Source organism: Narcine bancroftii, chromosome 1 (genome assembly GCF_036971445.1).
Source record: "Narcine bancroftii isolate sNarBan1 chromosome 1, sNarBan1.hap1, whole genome shotgun sequence".
NCBI lineage: Eukaryota > Metazoa > Chordata > Chondrichthyes > Torpediniformes > Narcinidae > Narcine > Narcine bancroftii.
Genome location: NC_091469.1, coordinates 300,438,588 through 300,465,560, shown reverse-complemented (window position 1 = coordinate 300,465,560; position 26,973 = coordinate 300,438,588). Strand labels below are relative to the sequence as shown.

The 26,973-nt window shown below is 39.7% G+C and overlaps 1 protein-coding gene across 6 annotated transcripts in view; it reads left to right on the top strand.

Annotated features, from left to right (window-relative positions):
• lrp4 (low density lipoprotein receptor-related protein 4) overlaps positions 1 to 26,973 on the top strand; it is a 426,474-nt gene that overhangs the window by 176,974 nt on the left and 222,527 nt on the right. For all 6 annotated transcript variants that reach the window (XM_069905480.1, XM_069905469.1, XM_069905494.1 and 3 more), the window contains exon 2: positions 8,224 to 8,376. In XM_069905480.1, coding sequence (XP_069761581.1) covers positions 8,224 to 8,376 — 153 coding nt within the window. The remainder of the gene's footprint in view (positions 1 to 8,223; positions 8,377 to 26,973) is intronic.

Below are 26,973 nucleotides of genomic sequence, written 5' to 3'. Positions count from 1 at the left end.
TCTCCTACTATAGTTTTCCATTATATCCATCTTCTGAGCTAACAACTCCTGTGTTTCTTTAACTTTTTTGTCACTTTCTTCCAATTCTTTTTAAATCATTCACTTCCATTTCTACCGCCATTACAAGTTCTTCCACATTTTCTAATCCTTTCCCTACATCTGTTATGACCAGCTCTATTCTACTTACTTTTTCTTCTGTACTTTTCATTTTTCTTTCCATTTCATTAAATTCTAGTGTCAACCATTCTTTTAATATTTTCATTTGTTCTTGAAAATTTTTAAAAATCTATGTATTGTCCATTTATTTTGCCTCCTATTCCTCTGTGCAGAGCTTGGTGTTCTTCTTCTTCTGTGTCTGCTCTTGGGTTCGTGTCTTGTATTTCTCTTCCTTATATCTGTGTCTCTTCTGACTTTCTTGTTGAGCTGCTTGTCTCAGTTTGTTGGGTATTTTTTTTTCCATGGTTTCTTGATGTTGGTCCTCTTCTTCTGGGCTGGTTATCTGTTGTGTCTCTTGCTTCGTTTTTTTCTTTCTCACCCCTCCTGTTCCCGTTGCTTTCTTTATCTTCCAGCTGGTGGCCCTGCCATCAGGCCTCTCTCAGCTGTTCGTGCTTTGGAGTTTTACTCCACAGCTGATCCCCCCTCCCATTGGTTTTGTCTTTGTCATGCACAGTTGCGCACCCCTGTTTGGCTCCGTGAGCCACGTCGGGTCCTTGCTTTTTCGTGCAGGTAAGACCTTCACCTTTCTCTTCCAGCGTCTTTCTTTCTTCTTTTCTTCCCGTTTTTGGCTTTTCTTTCTTGGGTGACATTTTCTCCACACCTTTATCTTTTATTGCTGTGATTTGTGTGTCTGGGGCTTTGCTTTTTCTTCACTTTTTTCCTTCTTTTCTGGAGAGAGCCAGTATTCTCCTACTGGCCACTACTTCATCATATGATTCCTAGAAGCTTGACGTAATGGTGAACGGTAGCCATGCCCCTTCAGTCTTCTCAGGAAGTGCATTCGGTGTTGCTCCTTCTGAACAAATGAGGAGATGTTGTGTCTCCACGATAGATCACTAGTTAAGTGAACTCCAACAAATTTGGTGCTCTCTACTCTCCATAACTGAGTTGTTGATATTTAGTGGAGGTTGGTTGTTCCTGGTGAAACATATTTGGGTAATATTTCACATTTTCTGTTTTTCTTGATTGTTTGTAGCCATGTTATATTTTGGTTCTCACTTTTATTCGCTAAGTAAAATATGAACATGTGATGCAATGTCGTAAAAATTGTCAGAATTTTTGCAGTAGGTTCATTTCCTGCTGAGCAGACCATTAAGAATTTGTAATTGCAAAGTTCCACAGATGTTTCATGCCTTTATCTAGGGAAAGAACTCTTAACCATGCATTCCCATCATCCTTAATCAAAACAATATTTTACTCAATGGATTGCATAAAGATAATCATGATACAGGGAAGCAAAAAATCCATCTGCCACATTATTCCATTTTTCAATGGCTGTGGCTTCTGTTAGATTTTGATACAGGATTTGACTGTTGCAAAATTAATTTATTATTCACTGCCAAATAACATATACCTCCAAGTTTACCTCATGACCTGATCTTTACAGGATTCTATGCTTCAGAATTTTTCATGTTTGCACTAATTACCTGTTGGGTATTGGAAATCTAAAATTACATTGTTTGTCATTTTGTGATGACAAGAGAGAGACCCATTTGTGAGTGATTACATACTTTGAGTAGGTTCTTCACTTGGTTGGAGGAGGAGGGAATATTTGTAGTGAATATTTCCGGTTTGGAAGATTTCATGCCAAGGATTGGTGCGGATGTGGGACGGGGAAGTTTTTTGTGTAAAGTGAATAGTGGGTGTTCTTGAGTTTTGATACAATTGTGATCACCAAGGCAGCAATGAGATTTCCATAAGAACAGGTAACTTGTATTTAATTTCAGGAAATATGCTGTACAGATCATTAAAAAATTACATTGCATTGATAATAAAATGTATGCTACATGTTAACATTTCTCAAATAAATTTTCAGTATTTGAATCAATAGGTGTCATGTACTATCCCATAAAGCCATTGTTCATGACTGCAATGTAATAAAGGGGAGTGGCCGATTGTTATTATTTGGAATAGTTTTAGCGAAAATCAGCCCTTACCAGCAGCATCACTGATAACCAGGCTGAGGCTTCTTCCAGATACCCTAGGATGCATTTTCTTGCACCCTCCTTCATGTGTATGTAATTTTGGTAACAGAATAAGGTGGTGAAGCTTGTTTTGCTGCTTGTGTTGGATTAACTCAAACATGAACATAAGAACAAGGAGCAGGAGTAGGCCATCTGGCCCATTGATCCTGCTCTGCCATTCAGTGTTAATTTGTTAAATGTTAAATATCCAACCTTATCTTAAATGTACTGACAATGGGCAGTGAATTCCACAGATTCACCACCCTCTGGGAAAAGCAGTTCCTCCTCATCTCTGTCCTAAAGTTATTACCCTGAATCTTGAGGCTACTTCAAATGTCTGAATTTTGTTGTTGTTGTTGTATTGAAAAAGATTGAGCTCTAGCACTTTAATCTAAAACCAACCCGCAAACCTGAAATGTAAACTCCAAAATCATCTCCTTAATGCACCCATTAATATTTAGCCCACATCTTATGTGTAGAGGTGAGACAGAAGAATTACTGAGGGAAATGAGTTGAGGAGTTGCAAAATTAGATCTAAGGGGATAGTTGCCATGTAAATCATTTGAGATATTTAGAAACTGTTGCACAAGAATGGCTGTAGACATCAAGTGAGCTTGCAATAAAGCTATGAATTGAATGGCAATCACCTAAGCTGTAATGTGTGGGCTACTTAAGACTTGGAGCTGCTAACATTTGGAATATGCAACTGAGACTGACTGTAAAACAGAAAATAAATATGATTAATCCTTTACATTTTTATGTTTTAATGTTTAATATTAAGTAGTGGCTCTGATTTAATTTTATTCATGGAAAAATTATTCCTTAACAATTTCCAGCTTAAGTTCCGAAATAGTTGTTGCTGGTAATGGAAAACCACGTAGTTTCTCAAGTTATTAATGCCTGGCTATGAAATGGTTTCTTTGCTTTGAGCAAATGTTGGCATGACATCCTTTCCAAAATGAAGTCGCGGAATTGATTTTCTAAAGGTTCAAGAATTTGTGACAATTGAAATAACTTCATAGCACACACAAATTTCTTCTTTTTTATATTTTCATTTTTCTATTTTACAGTCTAATTGATGTCACAAAATTTCAATATTTCAGTTCATAAAACTTAATGAAGAAATGCTTTCTGCCCCATAAACCCCTTTCATGCATTACTTACAATAAAGGAACCATTCATTTTTTTTTCTCGTGCTGAATATCATTTTATTTTAATAATGACTAAACTTCATATTATTTGGAATGCCCTGGGGATTTAATATGATGCTGTATAAATGGAAGCAATTCTTTTGTGGCATGGCTAGTTAAAAAGCACAATGTTTCTATTCCCTCTGAAAGGAATTACCATTCTGATGACAACTTGCATTTATACGTTGCCTTAATTTAGTAGAAGTTCTCAAGGTAGATGAGTGGAATGTTTTTATTTTTATTACTTCAGTTTTTCATTTGACTGTTTGGCCCATTGAGAGTATGTCAGTGCTCAGAGGAAACTTATTGACCAACTAACTTCCTTGTACCTCACACACGCCCATTAAAGCCACATGATTTGCCCACCAGCCAAAACATCAGTGCAGGAGTGGTAAATTAATCTAACAAGCAACATGTGGAATGAAGGTAAAGATACCAGGGGAAGATCACGTAATCACAGGGAAAAGTGCAAATTTTATGCTGTTTGTGGGAGAGGTCACTGGAACTGCAGTGCCACCCTTGTGAAATTAACACTTGTCATTAAGCCACATGGGGAATTTTAAATGAGAAGTGAAAAGTGAAGAGGCAGATAAGTTTAAGCTGTGACTTCTGGAGCTTAGGGTTATAGTATCTGAATGCATAGATTCCAGATGTATTGTCACAATACATACATGACATCATGTACAACCCTGAGATTCTTTTTTTTTCTGTGAGCAAGGCAGTTAGTGCTAATGCAAAAAAAACTACCCAATGCACAAATGTAAACAAATCAAGAAATGCAAGCATAAAGAAATGTAAACAAATGTACTACAATACAGTGAGAATGAAAAAAAAATCAAAGTGTAAGAGTCCTTAAATCAGTTTGTTGTTGAGGAGTCTGATGATGGAGGGGTAGCAGCTGTTCTTGAACCTGGTGGTGCGAGCACTGTGGCGCCCATGCGCCTCTCCTGATGGTAGCAGCGAGAACAGTGTGTGTTGGGTGGTGTGGATCCTTGATGATCGCTGCTGCTCTCTGACAGCAGTGTTCCCTGTATATGCTCTCGAAGGTGAGGAGGGCTTTACACTTGGGGGTATTAATGTCCCCATCCCAGCCTTCTGCCCCATTTGGCCACCAGCTCTGAGGAGAGAGGCCTTTGCTTTAATCAAAATGAGTCTGAAATCTGGAAGATTCTGAACAATCCCCGATGAAAGGTTAGGTAACTGTACAAGACTTTACATTAGGTGCCACATAGCAGACAGGAGAGGGTTGAGGTAAATTATTATTTCTCAGACTGGGGGAAGTGAATATTGGCATTTGCCAGGGATTAGTGCCAGGCAATGACTTTTAAAAAAAAAATCTATATTAATAACTTAGCCTCGGAATTGCAAGCCATAATATGTAAATTTGTAAATGACAAAACAATTGGAAATATGATGAGCTGCCAAAAGGATAGAGATAAATTACGATGAAATATAAATAGGGAGGTAGAATGAATAGATGAAATTCAATGCATTTTGGTGGGATGAATGAAGAAAAGTAATATAAAATGAAGGATATTGCTCATAACGGTGTAGAGACCAGCAGGACCAGGATTTTGTGTGCAAGTGGCAGAGCAGGTTGAGAAAATATTCAGTAAAGAATGTACAATCTTGTGTTTCATCTGGACTGGCACAGAGTATAGATCAAGGAAGTCTTGCTGCAACTTTATGGACTTGGTTGGACACTGTTGTTTGCCTCATGTGACAAATGTGAAGGTTTTTAAAGAAGAAACAGAAAAAGGTAAATGAAGGGTGGTGCCTGGGATGCGGGACTGTAGTGGTAAGGACAGACAGCTGAAGTTGAGGGCTGTTTTCTTTGAAGGTGATCTGATAGAAATGAGCACAAAGGGCAGGGACAGTGGAGATGGTTCACCTTGTGACCTGCAGTCACAGCTGTTGAACAAGGGGGAAGAGAATTGCAAACGAAATGCCGAAAAGTATTACGCACCACTGATTTGCATCAGGAAAACGCTGGTTAGAGATGTACGGTGAGGGGAAATAATTGCAAGGATTTGGAGGAATGATTGATTGTTGGAACTAGTCAGTTGCTTTGCCAGAAAGGTGTGGTCATAGACACAATGGGCTGAATTGCAGCCTCCCTATGCCTCTGGTATCCTAAGATTTTGAAGCATAATATGTTTGTCATTTGCATCACATCGATTAGATCTTAGAGAACTGGAAACCAGCCAACGATGAAGCTGGTCGAATTATAGAACTGTTTGCTTCAGCGAGGGCATGTTATGTCATGCATCTGCTAAATAATTATATGGTACTGTTATTGCAAGGGAACTATGATATAATTTATACCTATTCCAGAATGATCATCACTGAGGAAATGTGACACCGAGGCATAGACTGCAGAGTGAGTCAGAATTAAGTGAGGGGAAGAGGAGATGTCTTCTGAGAATTAGATTTATAATTTGAGTGGCTCAAGAGACCACCCCATGCCCCTTCCCCACTGCCCCACCCCCACCATTTTATTCAGATACCTATTTACTCCTTGTTCATACCTTGATGAAGGGCTCAAGCTCGAAACATTGGTCACACATATATAAATAAATACAAAATAAATAAATAAATAGATATAATTTTTGTGTGTGTGTGTGTGTATATGTGTGTGTGCATATATATATATATATATATATATATATATATATAATGATATAAAGTATGCTGTTTGACCTGCTTGCTGAGTTTCTCCAGTGTTGTGTTTTTACGTCCTTCATTTTAATGTTTGTTTGAGTGATGTTTGAAATTAATAATGTTTTCAATTGAAATAGATAACTTGAGAGATTTGTTGGTTGAAGCAATTATAACACGGGTCTAACGTAAATGGTTTAACTGAATTGTACAGATAAGAAATGGAATAATGGGAGCTGCAAAATGATACAAATTGTGTTATAAACGATGGCATGTGTCAGTCATGTAATAAATTAACCAGTGAGATGAAGTGCAGTTTTTTTTTCAGGTGAAATAAATTTTGCCTCAGTATCTTGTTTAAAAACACTCATTGCAGTCTTCATTATATCACTGATAAGAACTCTGTAAACTGAGTTGTAAAGAATTTATCCTGACTGTGGTCATTTGTGAACATGTTTAACACAGTAAAGAGTCATATTTAGCTTTCTTCACCAACTTCTAAATTAAAATGAGCTGGTGCAATGTAGGACAAATTTTCAAGTCTGACTTAATGTTTATTTTTGCTAAGTAATCAGTAATGTCCAAAGTACAATGGAACATGTGTACTGCATAAGTGGAAGACAAATAAATATTTGTCATTTCTTTAAAAGAAGTGACTGCCTGTCATGAGACTGCAATTAGTTTATATTAGATTGTCATCAAAATTAAATATGTGGATTTCATTTCCTGCTAGAAACCAGTCCGAAAGAGAAGCCAAATCAAAATAATTACCGGTCATTATTGCAGAAATTCATGTCACGTTTGCTTCATAGGTGAAGATCCCTGCTGCACACATGAAAACTATCTGCATTATTTGGCCATGCTTGAAATATAAATGCTATTAAATTCAAGCAAAAATAGGGAAGAATTAATTTTATGTTCAACATTTTTTGTCTGCTTAAGATGAGGCTGTAGCCCCAATGCAGACTTTGAATAATTTACAGTTCAGACTATAGGTAATGGTCAGGTTCTGTAGAATCTACGATAATATCACACAAAGTCTTCCAAATATTCATAACAAATAGAAAAAGATTTGTACAAACCAATAATACTATGGGAATCTAATAAACTATGTGGCAATCATTTTTTTAATGTATGTACACATTTTTCCTTGTTTATATGCTATATCAATTGTATCCTGAAGCAAGTTAAAGTGTGATATGGCAGTGAATGTAGATTGCTATTTTATTCAGTTTGTGGAATTTACTGTATGCAATAGATTTCAAGTTGTCAGAGCTGTTTAACAATTTAAAGCTGCGCTACTGGCAATGTAATTAAAATGCCATTAAAATATTTGGGTTTTTTTGCAATTTCAGAAGACTAAGTTCTTCAAAAGCTGTTTTATTCTTAATCAGCAAAGCATTTGAAACTTCTAACTTCCACAAATCTGTCAAAATAAATTGATGGATAGGCTGACATCAGTTTTTTTTAAAAAACAGTGTTGGAGAAACTCAGAAGGTAAAGCAGTGTACTTTATATAATAAAAAAGCATAACCAATGTTTCGGGCTTGACCCCTTCTTCAAGGTGCGAGCAAAATGTAGGCAGGTGCTCAAACCAAAATTTTTTTTGCTTTAGTTCCAGTCTATTTTTACCTTCTCTGAAGAGAATGGATTGTATTAAAGCTATAATATTAATATTCATACTATTCTCATGAACAATCCGGGAACTTTATTGCTTCAAAGGTAAACACGAATGTCTGCAGACACCATTATTGAAGTAAGAACACAATGCTAAAGAAATTCAGCAGGTCTAAGAGTGTACTTTATATTGCAAAGATAGATACATAATCAATGTTTTGGGCTCCGATTTTTGCATTATGGCTTTGAATCTTGCTTCAGATTATTGCAGTAAAAACTGCTGCATTTTACTTGGTCGAGGTTGTATTTTTATCTAATTCTTAACCACGTAGGCATTGAAAATGGAGTGCTTTTTTTTTAAAAAAGCAGATAATTCTAAAAGCTTATAGAACTTGCAGGATGGAAATAATTTCTTAATATCCATCGGCTTGTTTTGGAATTTGTGTCAAAACCGGTACTAAACAACATGGTTATAAGTTCATCCCAAAACAATGACTGCTTTTGGTACTCACTCTCATTTTGAATTCGATTGTGAGATTCTTCAGTGGGATTCACGTGTTATTTTTGTTTCCATGTAGGTGCAACAGGATCAGGAAGTACAGAGTGCTTGTGTGGCAGAAATCATTTCACCTGTGCAGTGAGTGCATTTGGCGAATGCACCTGTATTCCAGCTCAGTGGCAGTGTGATGGAGACAATGACTGTGGAGATCACAGTGATGAAGATGGCTGCAGTAAGTAACTTGGTCGCTAATGAAAATTGATTGTCATTCTCCTTCCAGGCATCTTTTTGTTAGATTGCTTCAGAATCGGAAGCAATGGGGCACAGTAGGTTGTAGTGGTTACAATGAAGAAGAAGGGCTCAGGCCCGAAACGACGGCAATATATTTTTGTCTCCTTCAGATGCTGGAAAGACCAGTACCTCCAACATTTCAGTGTGATATCAAAGCCTGGTAAAATAACATTTATTATGGAGAGCTGGGATTTTACAGACTAATTACCCTCATCTTTCAAATGAGATATCCAAGGATTACTTTTAAATAACGTTCGATAAAAGCATTTTCTAAATATTTATCAATTTCCATGTTAAAGATTTTCTTGCATTGTGCTGCTATCACTGTCTGATTGTCCATGTCTTAATAAACAAAGCATTAAAAAACATTTCTCCTCGTCAAATGCATGACATACTGTTAATCAAATCAACATGGAATCTAAGTGTCTGGGTACGTTGACTCTAAGAGGAAATGACTTCTCAAGTGGAATGTCATGTCATGTAATGATACTATGGGTACAACAAAGCTGCAAATACTTAAATGTTTTTGTACACTTGATAAGATAGTTCCCTCAAAGGGAATAAGCAATTTATTCAATGTAGTTTCACCTTTGAAAAATGTTTTTGAAAAGCATTGGTGCACTAAGCTGCAATTCATATTCTCTCATACGACTCTCACATACAATATAATTCATATTCTTGAAACAATATCTATTTATTGTATAGATGAATACTTGCCCTGCATACGTATTGTTTGTCTGTATGTGTGTTATGTCTGTGTGATTTGCACTGAGGACTAGAGAGCACTGTTTTGGCTGGTTGTGCTTGTACAATCAGATGACAATAAACTTGACTTAAATTAACTTGTCTTGAATTCTTTTTCTTACGTATATTCTAACCAATCTTATTTGAGGAACATTGGAAACCTGTCATGGTCATCCTGCTGTTTATAGTGTCCATCTGCCTAAATTGAAGATATTTATATTGACGGACATGATATTGGTTAACTCAGTGAATGGCGATAGCTTAATTCAGCCCGTGAAACTCTCAAAAGAAATGATGTAGTGTTCCTGTTGTGACCCCATGAAAACTGTCAAACTAATTACACTGGATCAATAATCGGTTTATTGAAACTAAAGGCAGTAAATTTTGTGAAAAAAGAACATTATTTCTATTTTCCTTTCCCAGTTTCCATAATAGTTAAAACAGCAGATTGTCCTGTTCTGAGACGTGACAAGGCAGATGCATATAAAATTATAGGAGGCATGGATACGTTTAGGAGCATGTCAGAAAGCCAGTGTCTGTTTCCCATGGTAGAGCGGCCTAAAAGTAGAGGGCATCTGTTTCAGGTGAGATGGAGGGGCCTTAAGGCACTCTGAGAAGTAAATGTTTTCACTCCAAGAGCAGTGGGTACCTGGAATGATCTGCCAGAGGAGGTGTTAGAGGAAAGAAGAGAGGTAATATTTAAGAGGCATTTGAACAAGTACTTGAATTGGCAAAATGCAGGGAGGGTGTGGAATTAAAGCAGACAAGTGACAGGTGGGATTAGTGTAGATAGGCATGATGTTGACATTATTATGCTGGCTGAAGTGTCTGTACTGTACAACTCTGTGACTATCTGCTCCTATCAGCATGTACTGGAAAAATACATAAATAATTTCCTTGGGCTCAGAAAATGAAGAATTACAGGGCAACTTTCTTTCATGTTGTGCATTCCTTCTGAGCTGGTATTTCCGTAGGTGCTGGGCCGAGCGATCTATGGTGTTCCTGAGCAGGAACTGGTCATGCTTATATTTCTTGTGGTGCCAAGGGAACAATCTATTTTTAGAAAAATTAGACCTTTTTTCTTTCATTTCTGTGTCTTCCACGTGGGTGCTTGTTGCCACTGTGCATCTGTGGTGTTTATGCGTGCACACCTTCATTCATGCCTACAAAAGCCGAGAGTTTTTGAGAAGTCCAGACTCTTAGGTGGTCTGGATTTAAGGAGAGAGTTTTCGAGAAGTCTGGATTCTCGGACGGTTTGGATTTCTGGCATCCAGATTTTCGGACCATTACTCTACCTATCAGTGAAGCAAAACTTCACTTGTTAATCTACTGAATCTGGTGCTCCTGTTGTGGCTTTCTCTATATCAGAGAGGCAGGATGCAGACTGGGAGAGCACCTTTGCTTTGTCCGCATCAAGGTCCAGGATCTCCCAGTGGCCAACCATTTCAATTATGTGCCCCACACTCACACTGACATGGCTGTCCATGGCTGCAGGCACTGCCAAACCAAAGCCACCCATAAGTTGGAAAAGCAGCACCTAATATTCTGTCTGGGGCTTGTCCAACTGCATAGCATTAACATTGACTTGTCCAGTTTCTGCTTGCTCCCCGTACTCTCTCTTGTTCCTATCTCTCTGTCTTCTTCATCCCTTGCCTCTCCATTCATAGAACCATATCCCCTCCCCCCTGTTTGCCATCCCTCCTTTGTTCACCTATTGCCTGCTCCTCCCCCCAACTATTTTGTTTGGGCATCTGTCTACATTTTTCCCATACCTTGATGAAGGGTTCAAGCCCAAAACATTGGTTATGTTGCTTTATCTTTGCAATATAAAGTACATCATTTGACCTGCTGAGTTTCTACAGCATTATGTTTTTACCTCAACAAATGTTTGCTGGGTGAAAAGTCAAATAATTTCATTTATATCAAAGCCTTGCCTTCAGCACAACATTTCCTAAATGAACATTGGTAAAGTATGTGACTTGTGGTTAGTGATACTTCAGTGACCTGCTTGAGCTAGCATCCTTGGCAGGAAATCCTGTAATTTCTGGTAGACCAATACACTGGCCAAGAGAACTGAACATTAAACATGATGTACTTTGTTAAATTGTCCCAAGTTTCTTCTCAAATTTTCTCTAATTATAAATGTACGGTTGTCTTTTGGAGTAAGGAATTCCATAACCACCAGCAGGCCTCTGTAACCCAGGACCTTGTGCCAAAAGAAATCCGAGTATCATTGGTTGAAAATTGCATCTTGAGGCCTGATGACTGTGCAAACATCTGCACTACTGACATCAGGCCTCAAGATGCGATTTTGTTTTGTTAGTGTCGAGGCACCTGTTTAGAAACATAGCTAAAAAGTAAATTAAATTTAAATTAAAATAGAAACGGTTATTACAACTCATATCTTCTTCGGAACCCAGTTTGGGAGACGCTGCTCTATTCTTCATACATTTGTGTGGATAATTGGAAAACAAGAGTGGAAGGGAAATGTTGCATCCGATAATGTTCATCCACCTTCCATTGGCCTAAATCATCACTGATTATAAACATAACCAGAAGTCATTTGGTCTATAAAAGAAGATTGTAGTTTGCTCTACATTTCAGACTTTAAAGGATAGGGGACAGAAACCCACCAAGTCAGAGCTCTGCACTGCACCTTTTCTAAAGTGAGGCTTTTTACTTCAGCAAACGCAGGTCAGAAAAGGTCCAGTATTTTTAATTAAAACAAGGCAGTTGAGTTCCTACTTCAGTTTGCTTTCAACCTGTTTGTAAGGCTCCTGCTATTAACTTTAAGGCTCAATCTTGTACAACAGTGGCAAGAAGATTGGAATTTCAAATTTGCCATATTATTGCACACCACAAGTGCTCTTGGAATTAATTCTGTGTTAAATTGTTTAGAATAGAGATTTTAGTCAACAAGCATGATCAAGAATTTACACTTCATTGTTATAGATAAATAACCCCAATGGTTTATTTGTATATTTTATTGTGCTTTAATTGCGCTATTCTGGCATAATTTTTGAGCTATCCACACATGCCTCTTAAAGATTTGATTAATGAATAGTAATTTTCTATGGAAGTACAGTATAACAATTTCTGAAACATGTCAAACACGAATGAGCATTGGTGCATTTCAACCTACAGCTATGCAGTCTTACACTGGAACCCCCTTAACAGATTGGAAGGCACATTTTAATTCAAGGTAGTTCTAACATGGTGATAAATAATAAAATATTTAAGATGACCCAATTCCAAGTTCTGCTGATAAATCTTTTGACAGTTATTAATTTCTTGCCTACCCAAGGAATTAAATTTAAATGAACGAGGTAATTTTATGGTCCTTAGTGGGTCCATCGAGAGGCTTTTGAATTATTCACGCATTTTGAGAACAGTGTAGATGGTAGTATTATTTAATTAAAACAAATGGTCTCAGAACACAGCAGGCTCAAAACTGGATTGGTTCGAGCCTATTTTTCATATGCAAATCCTTTAAAAATTAATGTAGAGTAGGTGGTTCTAGTAATTATTTTGAAATGAAATGTTGTCCACTTGAAACTCGACAGGGTAATTGTAAATATCTCATGATATAACTATTTGTGCAGCACTTTCAACCTAAATTGGGCCCTGAAGGTACAACCACAGTTTTGTGGAAAAGCTACAGTTCTACTGAAAGCACATTGACCTGCTTTGTTACTTTTCTTTATTCAAAAGAACATTCAATGGCCCCAGGAAACCAGACTGGGCAGCTCAGAATAGTTGTTGCCTGCTCAACACCATCGAACATTCACAGAGTTACAATGAACAAAAAGTGTTTCCTTCAGTGTATGCTGCTGAGATGCTTCTGGAGTTTATGATTTAGCAGTGTCTCTGCTGGAAACTCTTCATAGGCAGCTTTTCCAGATGATAGACAGCACAGTCTCTGGCAATTCCAGAGGTTGCCACTCCAGTGTGACCTACCACACCCCAGAGGGCTATGAGCTTAGCAAAGTTGCATTTCAACAGTGCTTGCGTGTTTAAAAAAAAAAAATCACAACAAATATTGCAAATGTTTTTTAAAAAATTGTTGGGTCTGAACATTAATAACTTAGTACCTTTTCTCTTATTCTGTGGGCTTTGATGCCTGCTGCTTTGTCTCAGTGTTGACTGTGTCTACAGTCTGGCTACTGGAAGGTGGCTCCTTTTCACTTTGAGTTCTCACAGATGTAGTTGATGATCCATGCAAAGCTCTTTCTCTTGGTGGTGAGTCTTGGACTATTGTCCAGAGCCAATTGAAGGATCTGTCTGGATGCCCATCAATTGAAATATCAGTGTGGATCCCTAGTTATGCTATAATTGGTAAGTGCATTGTCTGAGAGGCCGTGATGAGAATGTTCTGCTTAATTGTGGCATCTTTCTGCTTAAGCAGGAAAACATTTCTGTCATGTCATGTGTCTTATCTTTGATTAGCAGCTAAAGAGTCACATATGTTATCCGTGATAAAATCCCTATTAATACATGACATCTCTCTAGCAATGAGCTCATGAAATAGGTCCATGATGGTAAATCACTGTCCTTTATAGATTCAAACTGCTCCCTCGTGGCAGAGACGAGCTGGATTAGTGTGAAACTACAAAGAAGCAGGAAGATTTTGGGTGGCCCACTTGTAGGAGTTGTTACCTTAACCATCAGCTGCTGTATGATTGTCAGTGATCTCCAGCAAAGAGGTGCCTATGATCTCAAGAATGCCAGGCACTCGAGGCACTCTGGCTTTGCTAGACCATGGAGATAGCTCCTATAGCTGGTAGGTGATCCATCATGTTATGTATCAATATCAATCTGGCAGTGAAGGCATCCCAATCATGGATTTCAGCGGAGTCATCTGGGGCTTTATGCCTACTTTTTCTTGGGAAGGGAAGTGCAATCCATCCAACATAATCTGCAAGGACAAAACAGAAATGACTTGCACTTTATGGTTATGTGGTAGCTCCAATGTTAAGAAGGGTATCTGCCACTGATCATATAGAGGGAGATGCAGAGATTAAAAGGAAATGTCATTCATGAGTCTTGGTATTTTTTATAGTTGGTATCTTTTGATGTCAAGTTATGACGTGAAGGTTCTTGTATCATTTTGCAGGGATTCTTACTCCTTGGGGATGCTACTCAAGGTCCCTCCTACTAAACTTTTCTCCTGATGGCTGTTCTCGCACATAAGAGTATCCTGGTTATGGGGACTAATATTCTTTTCCGAGAACTGTCTGTTTTCATGCTGACCCATTCTCTTCTCTGCCACCCTTAGCCCCATATTCCTTTCTTTCTTGATTCTGAGGTAAATGGAAATGTGCATTGAGTAATTTTCATGGCAATTATGTTAACAAAGACTGGCTCCCTTCTATGAGAGATGGTAGCTATGATCTATGAACCAGATTCAATGTGGAACCCTGTACATTATGTTCTAATGGCAGTTTCTCTGTTATCTGTTCTATTATTGGTTTGAACAGTTTTTAGCCAAATTACCCTTTTATTTTACAGGAGAGCTGAATGTTCATCACATTGTGATAAAGTGGAATGAGCATTGACTGCAGTGCAATCATATGTGTAGACAAACAGATTCGGTACATGAGTGAAATTATAAAAGAAATATCCTTCTCAAAATAATCAATCATTAGAATGTAGCCCAAGTCATTGAAGTTCTGATAAAAATGACACCTCCATTGCATTATAAATTGAATTGAAATGGTTCAAATAATGCAGTGGTTGAAGTGCTTATTTCACACCAGGGGTTTTTGGCTTTGTCCCAGTGATTGCTTTCAATTCAATCTGCTAGATGTGTTTGCCATCACTAGGTGTGATGTTTCTCAGCAAGCAATCATGTTAAAATCTCTCTCTCCATGGAGATGATGGTGAGTTGACCCTTGCAGCACCTTGTGAAACCTGCTTTGGAAGTGGCTTTGGAAACTGCGGAGAATTTAGGATGTGTACAGACAATAAAAGAAAACCCACAGCCACTAATGTTATGGAGATCCAAATGACCGAAGCAGAGAATGCAATCAAGTGACATTATGGTAATGAAGCAAAAATTCCTCTCTTCTGGAGAGACAAGATACAGAGGATTCAAGATTCCTTTAATAAAACCAGTGAAATATTACATGGAATTGGCTTTTTCCTGCTATAAGGTACAGATTCACCATCAGCAGAAATTGCCTAAAGTGCCTCTTGCAGTCAGAGAAAGAGAAGCAAAAGAGAGCCCCCCACTGTCTCCGAGTGTCCGCAGATTCACCTCCAGCACTCCCGTAGCCCCCACGGTCACAGAGTCCAAATCCTCAGCATCCCAATCTCCAGATCTGAAATTAGCCAAGTAAACTTAGATACCTGTAAACTTGGGTAAACTCTCTTGTCTCAGTGTCTTCCTGATGCTTTTTCAATTGATGCTTAACCTGTTGGAATCTAGGGGTTAAAACATTATGAAAGAAATGATTAATTAATAAGTTTATATTTACTGCTTGGTTCAGGGAAAAAGAGGAATGTGATTAAGTGGCAATCACAGCATGGAGCAAAGTTGGCTGAGCAAAATGGTCTGCTCCCAAATACAGGGAGAGGAAATGCATAAAACGATTTAGGAGGAATGCTCAAATTGAAGGAGGTGGTGAGTAGCACAGGAGACACAGGCCAGACCAGAACAAAGAATGGCCTGCAAGAAAAAAAAGGGAATGGAAAACCAGTCTAGGAGGAAGATTAAGGCATGAGGAGGTGTTAAAGAGAACAGCAGAAATTGGCCAGACAAGAACAGAATGGTGATTAGAAATATCTGGGGATGAATTAATTTCTGATCAACACAACAGGATAGTCTGGCCTGGAGGATTAAGATGGGAGTGCTACACCCCAGATATCTGCAAAACAGGAGATGACTTGTGATAACCCTTATGCAAAAAGATCTAGCAAAGGAAGACAACTTTTGTTCTGTATGATAATGAAATCTAGCAAAGGAAGCCAACTTTTGTTCTGTATGATAAGGTTGACCTATATAAACTGAACCAACTGGACAATAGGGGTCAGTCTGGGGAGTAGCTCACTGTGCAGGTGACCTATGAACTAATGAGTGACCCAGAGCTCTGTTAAGTTTTATTCTTGTGCTGTGTAATAAATTGACTGTTGAACCGAATACCTTCTCCTATCACTTCATTCAAAGAACACGCTGGACTCAGACTACACATAGACTAAATTAAGAGTAAGGTAAAGCCAGAGTCCGACAAACCTCAAGGCAAATGGCAGAGAACCAATGGGAAGTAACCAGAGTTAAAAAAAAAAGTCAATGCCTCCATTGATTTAAAGGAAAGTAGAAGCAGTATATGTCTTTTTATGTACTATCCAGGAATGTAATCCCATACTTATGTCACCATTCCTGAGTGTGAAAGTGACAAGCTAGTTCTCGTTTATGTGGTACTCTCAGAATCATCTTTCTTTACATTTTATGTAGTTTTTAATTGTGATTGTTAACTTAGCCTGCGACATCACAGGCACCAGACTTCTATCCTCAAAGACCCCCACCACCAGGTCATGCCCTCTTCACTCCACTACCATTGGGGAAAAAGGTACAGGAACCTAAAGACGACCACAGAATGGCACAAGGACAGCTTCTTACCCACTGCCACCAGATTCCTGAATAATCAATGAACCATAGACACTGCCTTACTTTACTTACACTATTATATTTTAAACTGTAAGATGGTTATAATATGTATGTTTACACTATGATTGCTGCCACAAAATACCAAGTTTCACGACTTGTTCCTGACAATAAATTCTGATACTGAATTGTCAAGTTTTTTTTTCTGGTGAGGAAAGGGAGGAGTTGCACTTCTTTTGAAGGAATGCCATCTTATTTGAGTTTGGTAGTTTGGCATGCATAGTCAAAAATCACGCGTTCACTTTTCAGAAATTTCTGCATGTGGCTCACCTGAGGCCTTTAACCAGGATTTTTAACTTCATTTCTCTTCCCACATGTAATGCCTCATCCATTGATTATTTGCGGGACGTGAATTGTTTCAATTTTTTTAACAAAACCTCTGTGTTTGATGGGAAAATGATTGAGACCAGTAGTAAAGGCAAGAAAAATTAAGACCATGAAACGTCTGAAATATTGTTCAATTCCTTCATTTTAACTGGTAACAAAAGTTCAAACAAGCAGGTGACCTGGTAATGATTTGCTTATACGGTGAAATCCTGATTTAACGCAATCATTGAAGTCCATAAAATGTCATCACAAAAAAAACAGGATTGAACTAAATCAGGGTTTCAATGTACACTGTATATACACACAGTGTACAGGTTTACTCGGAATTAGAGAAGTGGGAGCAGTTTGACAATTGCACAGATTACACCGAGTAGCACTGACACATTGACGGGGCTGGGACCCCGTTCCTCCCCCACCGTTAGTTTTAGACATGAAAAGTTCATTTGACCTAATATTCAGAGGCTTGTAGGGCAAAGGGTTCCTTGTTTTTGTTACCCTTCTATTTTCGTTGCTATGTGGCCTTGCTCTGCTTTTAACATTATGTACTTGGTTGCTCACCTTCAGGTGAAATGTTGGCACCTGGAGATCAATCTCCCATGAAGAGACGGTAGGTAGATATGTCATGGTCTAATTTTCTCTGTTCCTTCTCCGACAATAAATTTCAAAGACATCCTGGACATACGTACCCATGGTGTCAAGCATCAGTAAGGGGGGGGTGTTGGGGTGCAGACTGTACCGGGTGACTCCATCAGAGGAGGTGACTCTAAAATGACTGTCTATAACATTTTTGTTCAGTGTTGCAGCAGAAATATATTATTTTTGTAAAAATATCCTCGTAGTTATAACAACAAAACCAGTTTTCAAAAGCCTAGTTTACATGTATCAATATACCTACAAGTCTAAAACTCTATGCTCATCTACTTTTCCAACCTACTAATATGCTCCGGTCAGAGCCCCCCCCCACCTCCGCGCTCCTGTCCCCGCTGCCCCTGCCACCACCACCACTCTGGACACACAAGGAACACACACCTTCTACGCTCATACACTCAGACACTCAGTCATGGGAGGGGGAGTTGGGTGTTGCACCAGGTGACCCCACTGCTCCTACCTTGGTAGTTCTCACCTTGCTTATAAATGATTTTAAACGGTTGGTCAATTAAATATCCTGTATACGTGGCAAGCTTGTTTGTTTCAGCATCATGCTGAAGAAGATTGCAGTCTCTTCAATCTGAGGCGCCTGCAAGCTCACACCAAGACACAAGACCAACTTGTCCATGAACTTCTCTTTGCAGACGATGCCGCTTTAGTTGCCCATTCAGAGCCAGCTCTTCAGCGCTTGACGTCCTGTTTTGCGGAAACTGCCAAAATGTTTGGCCTGGAAGTCAGCCTGAAGAAAACTGAGGTCCTCCATCAGCCAGCTCCCCAACATCTCCATCGGGCACACAGAGTTCAAAACGGTCAACCAGTTTACCTACCTCGGCTGCACCATTTCATCGGATGCAAGGATCGACAACGAGATAGACAACAGACTCGCCAAGGCAAATAGCACCTTTGGAAGACTACACAAAAGAGTCTGGAAAAACAACCAACTGAAAAACCTCACAAAGATTAGCGTATACAGAGCCGTTGTCATATCCACACTCCTGTTCGGCTCCGAATCATGGGTCCTCTACCGGCATCACCTACGGCTCCTAGAACACTTCCACCAGCATTGTCTCCGCTCCATCCTCAACATTCATTGGAGTGACTTCATCCCTAACATCGAAGTACTCGAGATGGCAGAGGCCGACAGCATCGAATCCACGCTGCTGAATATCCAACTGCGCTGGGTAGGTCATGTCTCCAGAATGGAGGACCATCGCCTTCCCAAGATCGTGTTATATGGCGAGCGCTCCACTGGCCACCGTGACAGAGGTGCACCAAAGAAGAGGTACAAGGACTGCCTAAAGAAATCTCTTGGTGCCTGCCACATTGACCACCGCCAGTGGGCTGATATCGCCTCAAACCGTGCATCTTGGCGCCTCACAGTTTGGCGGGCAGCAACCTCCTTTGAAGAAGACCGCAGAGCCCACCTCATTGACAAAAGATAAAGGATGAAAAAACCCAACACTCAACACCAACCAACCAATTTTCCCTTGCAACCACTGCAACCGTGTCTGCCTGTCCCGCAGGCTGACTTGTCAGCCACAAACGAGCCTGCAGCTGACGTGGACATTACCCCTACATAAATCTTCGTCCGCGAAGCCAAGCCAAAGAAAGATACGTGGCAAGGAAGCAATAGAATATGAGGATAAAATGATAATACCATGATAATATGCTGATGCACATAATGTTTTAGTAATTTGGCTGTGGAATTTTAAATAGATTGCTTTGTTATTTTCCAAGTTTTTTTTTTATATAGCTTTAAATTGCACTGGGTGGCACCAAATCAGTGACCAGTGAAGATTCCATTCTAGTGTTATCATTATACTTTCCCTTAAGCTTATACATGCTACTATTCAAGTGGTGGACGGTCACTGACATGTGATTGAGACTATGGCAAATGGCCATAAAGGAGCCATTCCAAACCTTAACTGTCCTGGTGTAGTCTGAACCATTTCAACATGAGTGGCAGGAGTCAGGAAAGCTTGGAGATGAGGGAACAGTGAAAGGCACACTGGTAGAACAATGGAAGTGGCAGGACAAAAGGTGTGGCGAGTAGGTTCATGCTCTCTAGATCTGTGCTGTTTCTTTAAGCTGGTGCCCCAGCAATCCTGGAAAACTCGGAAGTCCCTTCAAATCTGGTGATCCAGAACCCTGCAGCCACAGTCTGCGAATGATTGCAGCAAGCTGGGCAGCACCAAGGGATGCTATGCAATAATGGGCAGCATGGTTGGCGTAGCAGTTAACACAACACCTTTACAGCACCAATGATTTGGGTTCGAATCCCGCGCTGTCTATAAGAAGTTTGTATGTTTTCCCCGTGTCTGCATGGGTTTCCTCCCACCCTTCAAATCCTAGTGGGGGTGTAGGTTAATTGGGTGGCATGGACCCATGGGCCAAAATGGCCTGTTACCATGCTCTGTCTAAATTTAAATTAAAAAAAAAGTTAGACCCATGGGTTGTGAACCATGAAGATAAACATGAAGTCTGCATCTGCTAGGGAACTAGTACAATACACTGAAGTGCTAGAGTGCCTGTTGCCTTGGATGCTGCATGACCTGCTGACCTCCTCCAGCACGTCTGTGCATTGTAGGATATGAACCATAATGGCCACTGCTTCCACAGTGGGAATGATGGGCTGTATGTAGGAGTAGTCTTGTGTCAGTGGTTCCAAGCTCCTTGACAACAAAATATTTCAGTGCATATCCATCAGTCTTCCTGTAGCCTGCGACATCATTAAGCTCTCATGTGTTTGACATTGTCCTGAGAGTTGTAGCTGCAGTTTACCTTCCTATGCTATGACAGCAAGCCACACGAGGACAGTGTCATCACATACGGTTCGTCTGTATTACCTGCGGAGTAAACACAGAGTTTTTCAGCTGGTGAAGATGAGAAATTAAGTCAAATCAAGTTTATTGTCATTTGATTGCGCAAGTACAACCCAACAAAACAGTGTTCTCTGGTTCTCAATGCAAAATGCACAGACACATCGCCAGGCATAGCACACACACACTGACTATATACAGGATATGTGTATGTGTAGGACAAGTATTCATAAATACAAATGAATAACTAAATCTTGTTTTGTGAATATGAGAGTCTCAGATGGTTAGTGTGACCAGTTCCTTTGGCCGTTCAGCATTCTCACTGCCTGTGGCAAGAAGATGTTTCTCAGCCTGGTGTGCTGGCTCAGCTAGTCCTGGAGCTCTTTCCTGATAGGAGCAGCTGACATGTGCTGTGTGCAGGGTGGTAGGAGTTCTCAATGATTTTGCATTCCCTCATCCAAGACAATGATCCCAGTATATCACATCATTGGGGGGAGGGATACTCCAATACGGTCCTGTGTATGGACCTCTGATCCATTTCTCTGCGCCAAGGATGCTCTCGATGGAGCTCCTGTAGATGGTTGATGGTGGCCAGTAGCCTTGCCTGCTTCAGTCTTCTCAGGAAGTGCAGTAACTGTTATGCCTTCCTGGCCGTGATAGGTCCCCAGTTAAGTGAGCTCCAAAGAATTTGGTGCTCTCTATTCTCTCCACTACAGAGGTATTGATGTGTAGTGGACGATGGTCTTTCCTGGTCCTTCTGAAGTCCATGATCATTTCCTTCTTGTACACTTTGAGACTCTGGGTGTGCTCTTGCACCATATCATGATATATTCCACCTTTTCACTAGTTGTTGCTGATGAGACCAACTACTGTTGTATCATCTGCAAACTTGATGACGCTGTTAGGGCTGGATCTGGCAATGGAGTCCTCAGAAACTTCAATATCTTCCCGTTGTTCTTGCATTGACTAATGAGCGTAGAGCTGTGGCCTGAAGTAGATAGTGAATCTGGAGTTGACAAATCATTTTATCCACAACTAAATTGCTTTCTCACTGTAATTGGCAATGCCAAGGACAGCGCTGACTGAGGCCTTGGATTAGAATACAGTAATTTATGCTTTTAATCAAAAGATTACATTGTTTTAATGGCTTTATTGCATTTTAAACTGTTGCACGAAGCAACTGACAGTCTGGCTTAATTGGCCATTTATATGCAGGGTATTTTCTGTTTATTGGCTGTCAGCCTGGATTCAAGGCAGTACTCTTGGCTTTGGCTCAGCAGGTTGATCGGTTCAGCTCTACCTTCGGACTAGACTGACACTTCAGTACAGTGTTGAGAATATGTTGCAAATTTGGAGATGATGGTGAAAATTGGTTTACTTCTATTAAAATGGTATTTAAACATTGTTGTGACTTGCCCAAACACTATGTACAGACATGGACATACCCCTCCATAAATCTTCATCCACGAAGCCAAGCCAAAGAAAAGAAGAAGATGTACAAATGACTGATAAAGTACAAGATTGTTGCCTGCCAGGTTAACAGAACTATGCCCCTATAGTTGTCAATATGAAGCTTAACTGGTGACTGCATCTGCAACCATCTCATAAGGAGGCACACTAAAGTAAAAGAGACACTTTTCCAGCTACAGTGCAATGATGGGAGGGAGAGATGGGAAGGGGTGCCTGCAGAGGGCACCTGCACATATTACCAAAGAATTCTGTCACAAGGGAGAGTTAATTATAGTACAAGATGGCCACAGAGACCCTCCAGGGTTACATACTCCATCTTCTGGCAGGCAGATGGAAGGGAGGTCTCTCTCTCCAGGAAGCATGTCCAGTCTCTGAATGCTGGTGTTTTGCACTGAAGGGGATCTGCCTGGCCTTTTTTTTGTAGCACAATTTCAGGTGATGTACACAGCAATTTTGTGCAGTTGTACAAGAACTTACTAAACTATTCTCTTTTTAGATGAGGTATTAAACCAAGGCCCTTTAGATGGGCTCAGCGGATTCCAGATCGCTTTTCAAGTTACTTGAGCAATGTTTGTTGTTCAACCAACGTCACTCAAATAAATAATCTGGTTGTTATCACATCATTGATTGATGGACCTTGATGCACACAATTTTGTGCCATATTTTGAGTTGTAGCAATAACTGCACTTAAGCAATGTTTTATTGCCAGTAAAGATTGTGATTCCGTGAAGGTAAAATTTGCCGCAAAAAGGACAAATCAAGTGACACTTTCCCTAACTAATTGATAAACATTCCCCCAAGAAGTAAAGTCAGCCTTCATCAAAGACAGCGAGCTGAATCATAATTCTCTGAACAAGCATCTGAAAATCACATATGCGTCTGTTGTTTCTTTTAAAGCAATTATAACTCACGGGGAACAAACACTCAGATCAGTGTATAAATAGCTTTCCAACATGTGCCTAGAGATTGGATTTCACCCTATTTTGGTATTCTCAATGTCTGCAAACACCCAAAACATTTGTGAAGCAGGGCACTAATCCATTTCAATCTCTCCACATTTCCATCAACTCCTTCTCAGTTTTTACCACTCATGTACATATCAAGGGAAATGTAAATGAACCAATTAGCCTGCTAACTCGCACAGTTTGGTGATGTGGCACAAAACCTGTGCAGTCAACGGGCGAATGTGCAAACTCCACACAGACAGTACCACAGGTCAAGTCCTATTCAAGTTGCTGAAGTTCTGAGGTAGCAGGCTCCACCATCGTGCCAGTAAGAAGAAATACATTGACTGAAGCATTAACTCTCTTTCTCGTGTTACATATGTGACCTGTCCAGCTGCTTAGTTCCAGCATCTTCTGGTTTTATTTTAATTTCAGGGATAAGTATCTCCAACATATTCTGTTTTTTTTTAAATCCTAAATTTATAGCATCTACTGTCTTCTTTCAATAACACTGGACACATTTTCAAAAGGTTTGCTTCCTGGAAAAAAAACCTTTAAGCTAAACACAAAGATTATTTCAAGTTTGCTGTATCATGTAGGAATTTAGAAATATTTAATTATTTTTTTGTTGAATTTAGCATGTTTAATCACATTGCTTTAGTCCAACTGACCTAAAAAATATTTTGGTGCTGATTTTGTTTGTACTCAGCATCTGATGCCTCTCGTGTCAGTGATGGACAGCATTGATTGATTCCAGTTGCCCTGATACTGCTTTTCCATGGTCACCATGCCCTGGTGAAACCTTTTACCATGTTTGTCACTGACTGCACCAAGATAAGCAGGGAAGAAATCCAAGTGTGGTTGTGGAAAATGAATTTTTAATGACATGTTGCACTTCAGTTTTGTATGCTTGAAGCATGTTAAGTAAAATGACAGGAAATCACAAAAATAAGTTGCATCTTAAAAAAAAGGTATGTGATAGGAAAATTTTAAGATGATTTTTGAGATCAGCAACCCAAAATCCACAAAATACATCCCAAAGTGTCCAGGAAGCAAAATCTTCATTGTCCAGTGTAATCCTTCCCATGGTCATGTAACAATCTTCCTTCCAGTTTCAGCAGTTAAAGTAAGACTTGGGCATGTAAATTAACAATTTAAAAAAAACACTAAAAAGTGCTTGGAAGGCCAGGTTGGTTCTTTGGGAATAGAAACGGATCTAGGCCAAAGACTTCATTGGAACAGGTTTAGTCTGCTTATCTCTCCACAGATGCTGCCTGAACTGCTAAATATTTTCAACATCTACTCTTCCTATTTTAGACTTTCAGGCACCTGCAGTATTTTTTATTTCTACTTCCTTGAGAATGAGGGTCAGCAAGTTTCCCTGCTGTTGCACTTTTACATGAGCGACATCACTGGAAACATGAATTATGATCATAAACGTATTCTTGCCGCACCATTAAATTACACCAGCTGAGTAGAGGAGCTCTGATGAGTTTGCCAGCAATAATGTTGTATGAATTGAATTGTTTGTTGTCACACATCTTGACTTATAGGAAATAGCTTTGTTTTAGCCCTCCATTTCAATATTCAGAGATTCTACCCACTGAAGGGTGGCATCTTTGAATTAAATGTGAGCATTGCCTTCTTGTTCATAATGATGGAAAGAAAGCCAAGAAGGGATACCTTCAGATGTATGGTTGCTGCAGAGAAGTGGATCGGACATTAATCTGCAGGACCATAAGAGTGGAAGAGAGGATCACTGAAGTCTCCCCCCCCCCCCCCCCCCCCCCCGATTGTTGTCTGAAGAGGGCACGCAAAATCAGAGGATTCCTTCCACCCCACTCACAGCCTCTTTCAGCTGCTCCTATTGGGCAAGAGATTGAGGAGTATCAGAGCCAATACAACCAGGCTGAGGAACAGCTTCTTCCCATGGGCATGCTGAACGACCAAAGGAATGACTGACACTAACCATTCGAGTCTCTCATGTTCATGAAATTTTTAAAATTCATTTATTTGTATTTATGAATACTTATCCTGCATACATTTTGTATGTATGTATGTAATATCTGGTTGTGTGTGTCTTTTGCACAGAGGACCAGAGAATGCTGTTTCCTCGGGCATGTGCAATCAGATGGCAATAAACTTTACTTACTGTTCCAACAACCAATCAGTCTGCAAATTTTGCAATTGCACTGGAGGTCTGTTTGACCAATTCGGCACAAAAGTGCTGCATTTTAATTAGACAGGGATCAGTATTTCCACAAGGCACAATCAAAGAAAATAACAATCATGCCTTTGGGTTCTAGCAGAAGGAAATTAAAGATCAGCATCCTAATAGTCAGGATTGAGCAGGCAAGAATTCTTCTTACCTGTAAATTCTCCTCCAAAATAAAAATAGAACAACCATGCACTACAAAGTTGCAAACCTCTGCACTGAATAACCCCTCTAGTTTTAGCCAAATACAATAATCTCCAAAAATCTTTTCTGGAACCAGCGCAGAATAGAAATATTTATGTCTTCAAGCCAGTGAGTTCAGTGCCAATGAGAGTGGCCTCTTTAAGTTTTGTACCCAATGGGGTTATCATGAAGTAAACATTTAATCACCTTATTAGCACAAGTCCTAAAGGAAGAGAATGGCTGCAGAGAAAATTGAAACCGGTTTTTTACAACCGATCTTGACACTTGGTTAAAATCAATACATTCAATGGAATGGGAGCAGAGGTTGTCAGCCTCTCTTTTAAAAATAACTTATGTAGTTAGTGTTCAGATTTATTGTCAAGAGTACATATATGACATCACATACAACCCTGCGATTCCTTGCGGGTATGCAAAATTATGACTAATTGGTAGTACAAAAAAAAACTGCACAGTGTAAACATGTAAACAAACAAAGAACTGTAAACAGATGATGAATGTAAATGAACTGTGAAATACAGAGAATATAAAAGAACATCAATAATATGCACAAGTAAGAGTCCTTAAATGAGTCTCTGAGTTTGTCATAGAGGAGTCTGATGGTGAAGGGGTAATAGCTGTCTCTGATCCTGGTGGTGAGAGTCTTGTGACACCTATCCCCCTTTCCTAATGGCAGCAGCGAGAGCAGAGTGTGTGCTGGGTGGTGAGGGTCTTTAGTGATTGCTACTGTTCTCCAATGGCAGTGTTCCCTGTAGATGTTCTCAATAGTGGGAAAGGTTTGCTTGTGATGTCACTGACTGTGTCCACTACCTTTTGGGGGGCTTTACACTCAGGGGTATTGGTGTCCTCATACCAGACTATGATGCAGCCGGTCAGAACACTTTCCACCACACCTCTGTAGAAATTTGCCAGGGTTTTTGGTTTCATACCAAACCTCTGCAAACTCCTGAAGAAATGGAGGTGCTGACGTACTTTCTTCATGCTGCCATTGGTGTGTTGGGTCTAGGAAAGATCCTCTGAGATATTGACTCCTAAGATCTTAAATTTGTTCACACTCTCCACCCCCAATAATTTCTCAATTTTACACCTCTGGCTTTCATTCCCTGAATTCAACCATCAGTTCCTTAGTTTTGGTGACATTGAGTGCAAGGTTGTTGTTGCTGGTGTGCCATTCATCCATGTTTTCAATCTCCATCCTGTATTCGGACTCATCCCCTTTCTTTATACAGCCCACTACTGTCGTATCGTCAGCAAATTTGTAGATGGTTTCACTGTTATACCGAGCCACACAGTTATAGGTGTAAAATGAATAGAGCAGGGGGCTAGGAATGCAAGCCCTGTGGTGCTCCGGTACTGATGGAGATTGTGGAGGAGATGTTCTTACTGATCTTCACTGATTGTGGTCTGGAGGTGAGGAAATCCATGATCCAATTATGCAGTGGGGTGTTGAGTCCCAGGTCTTGGAGTTTGCTGATCATTTTTGAGGGGATGATGGTGTTAAATTCCA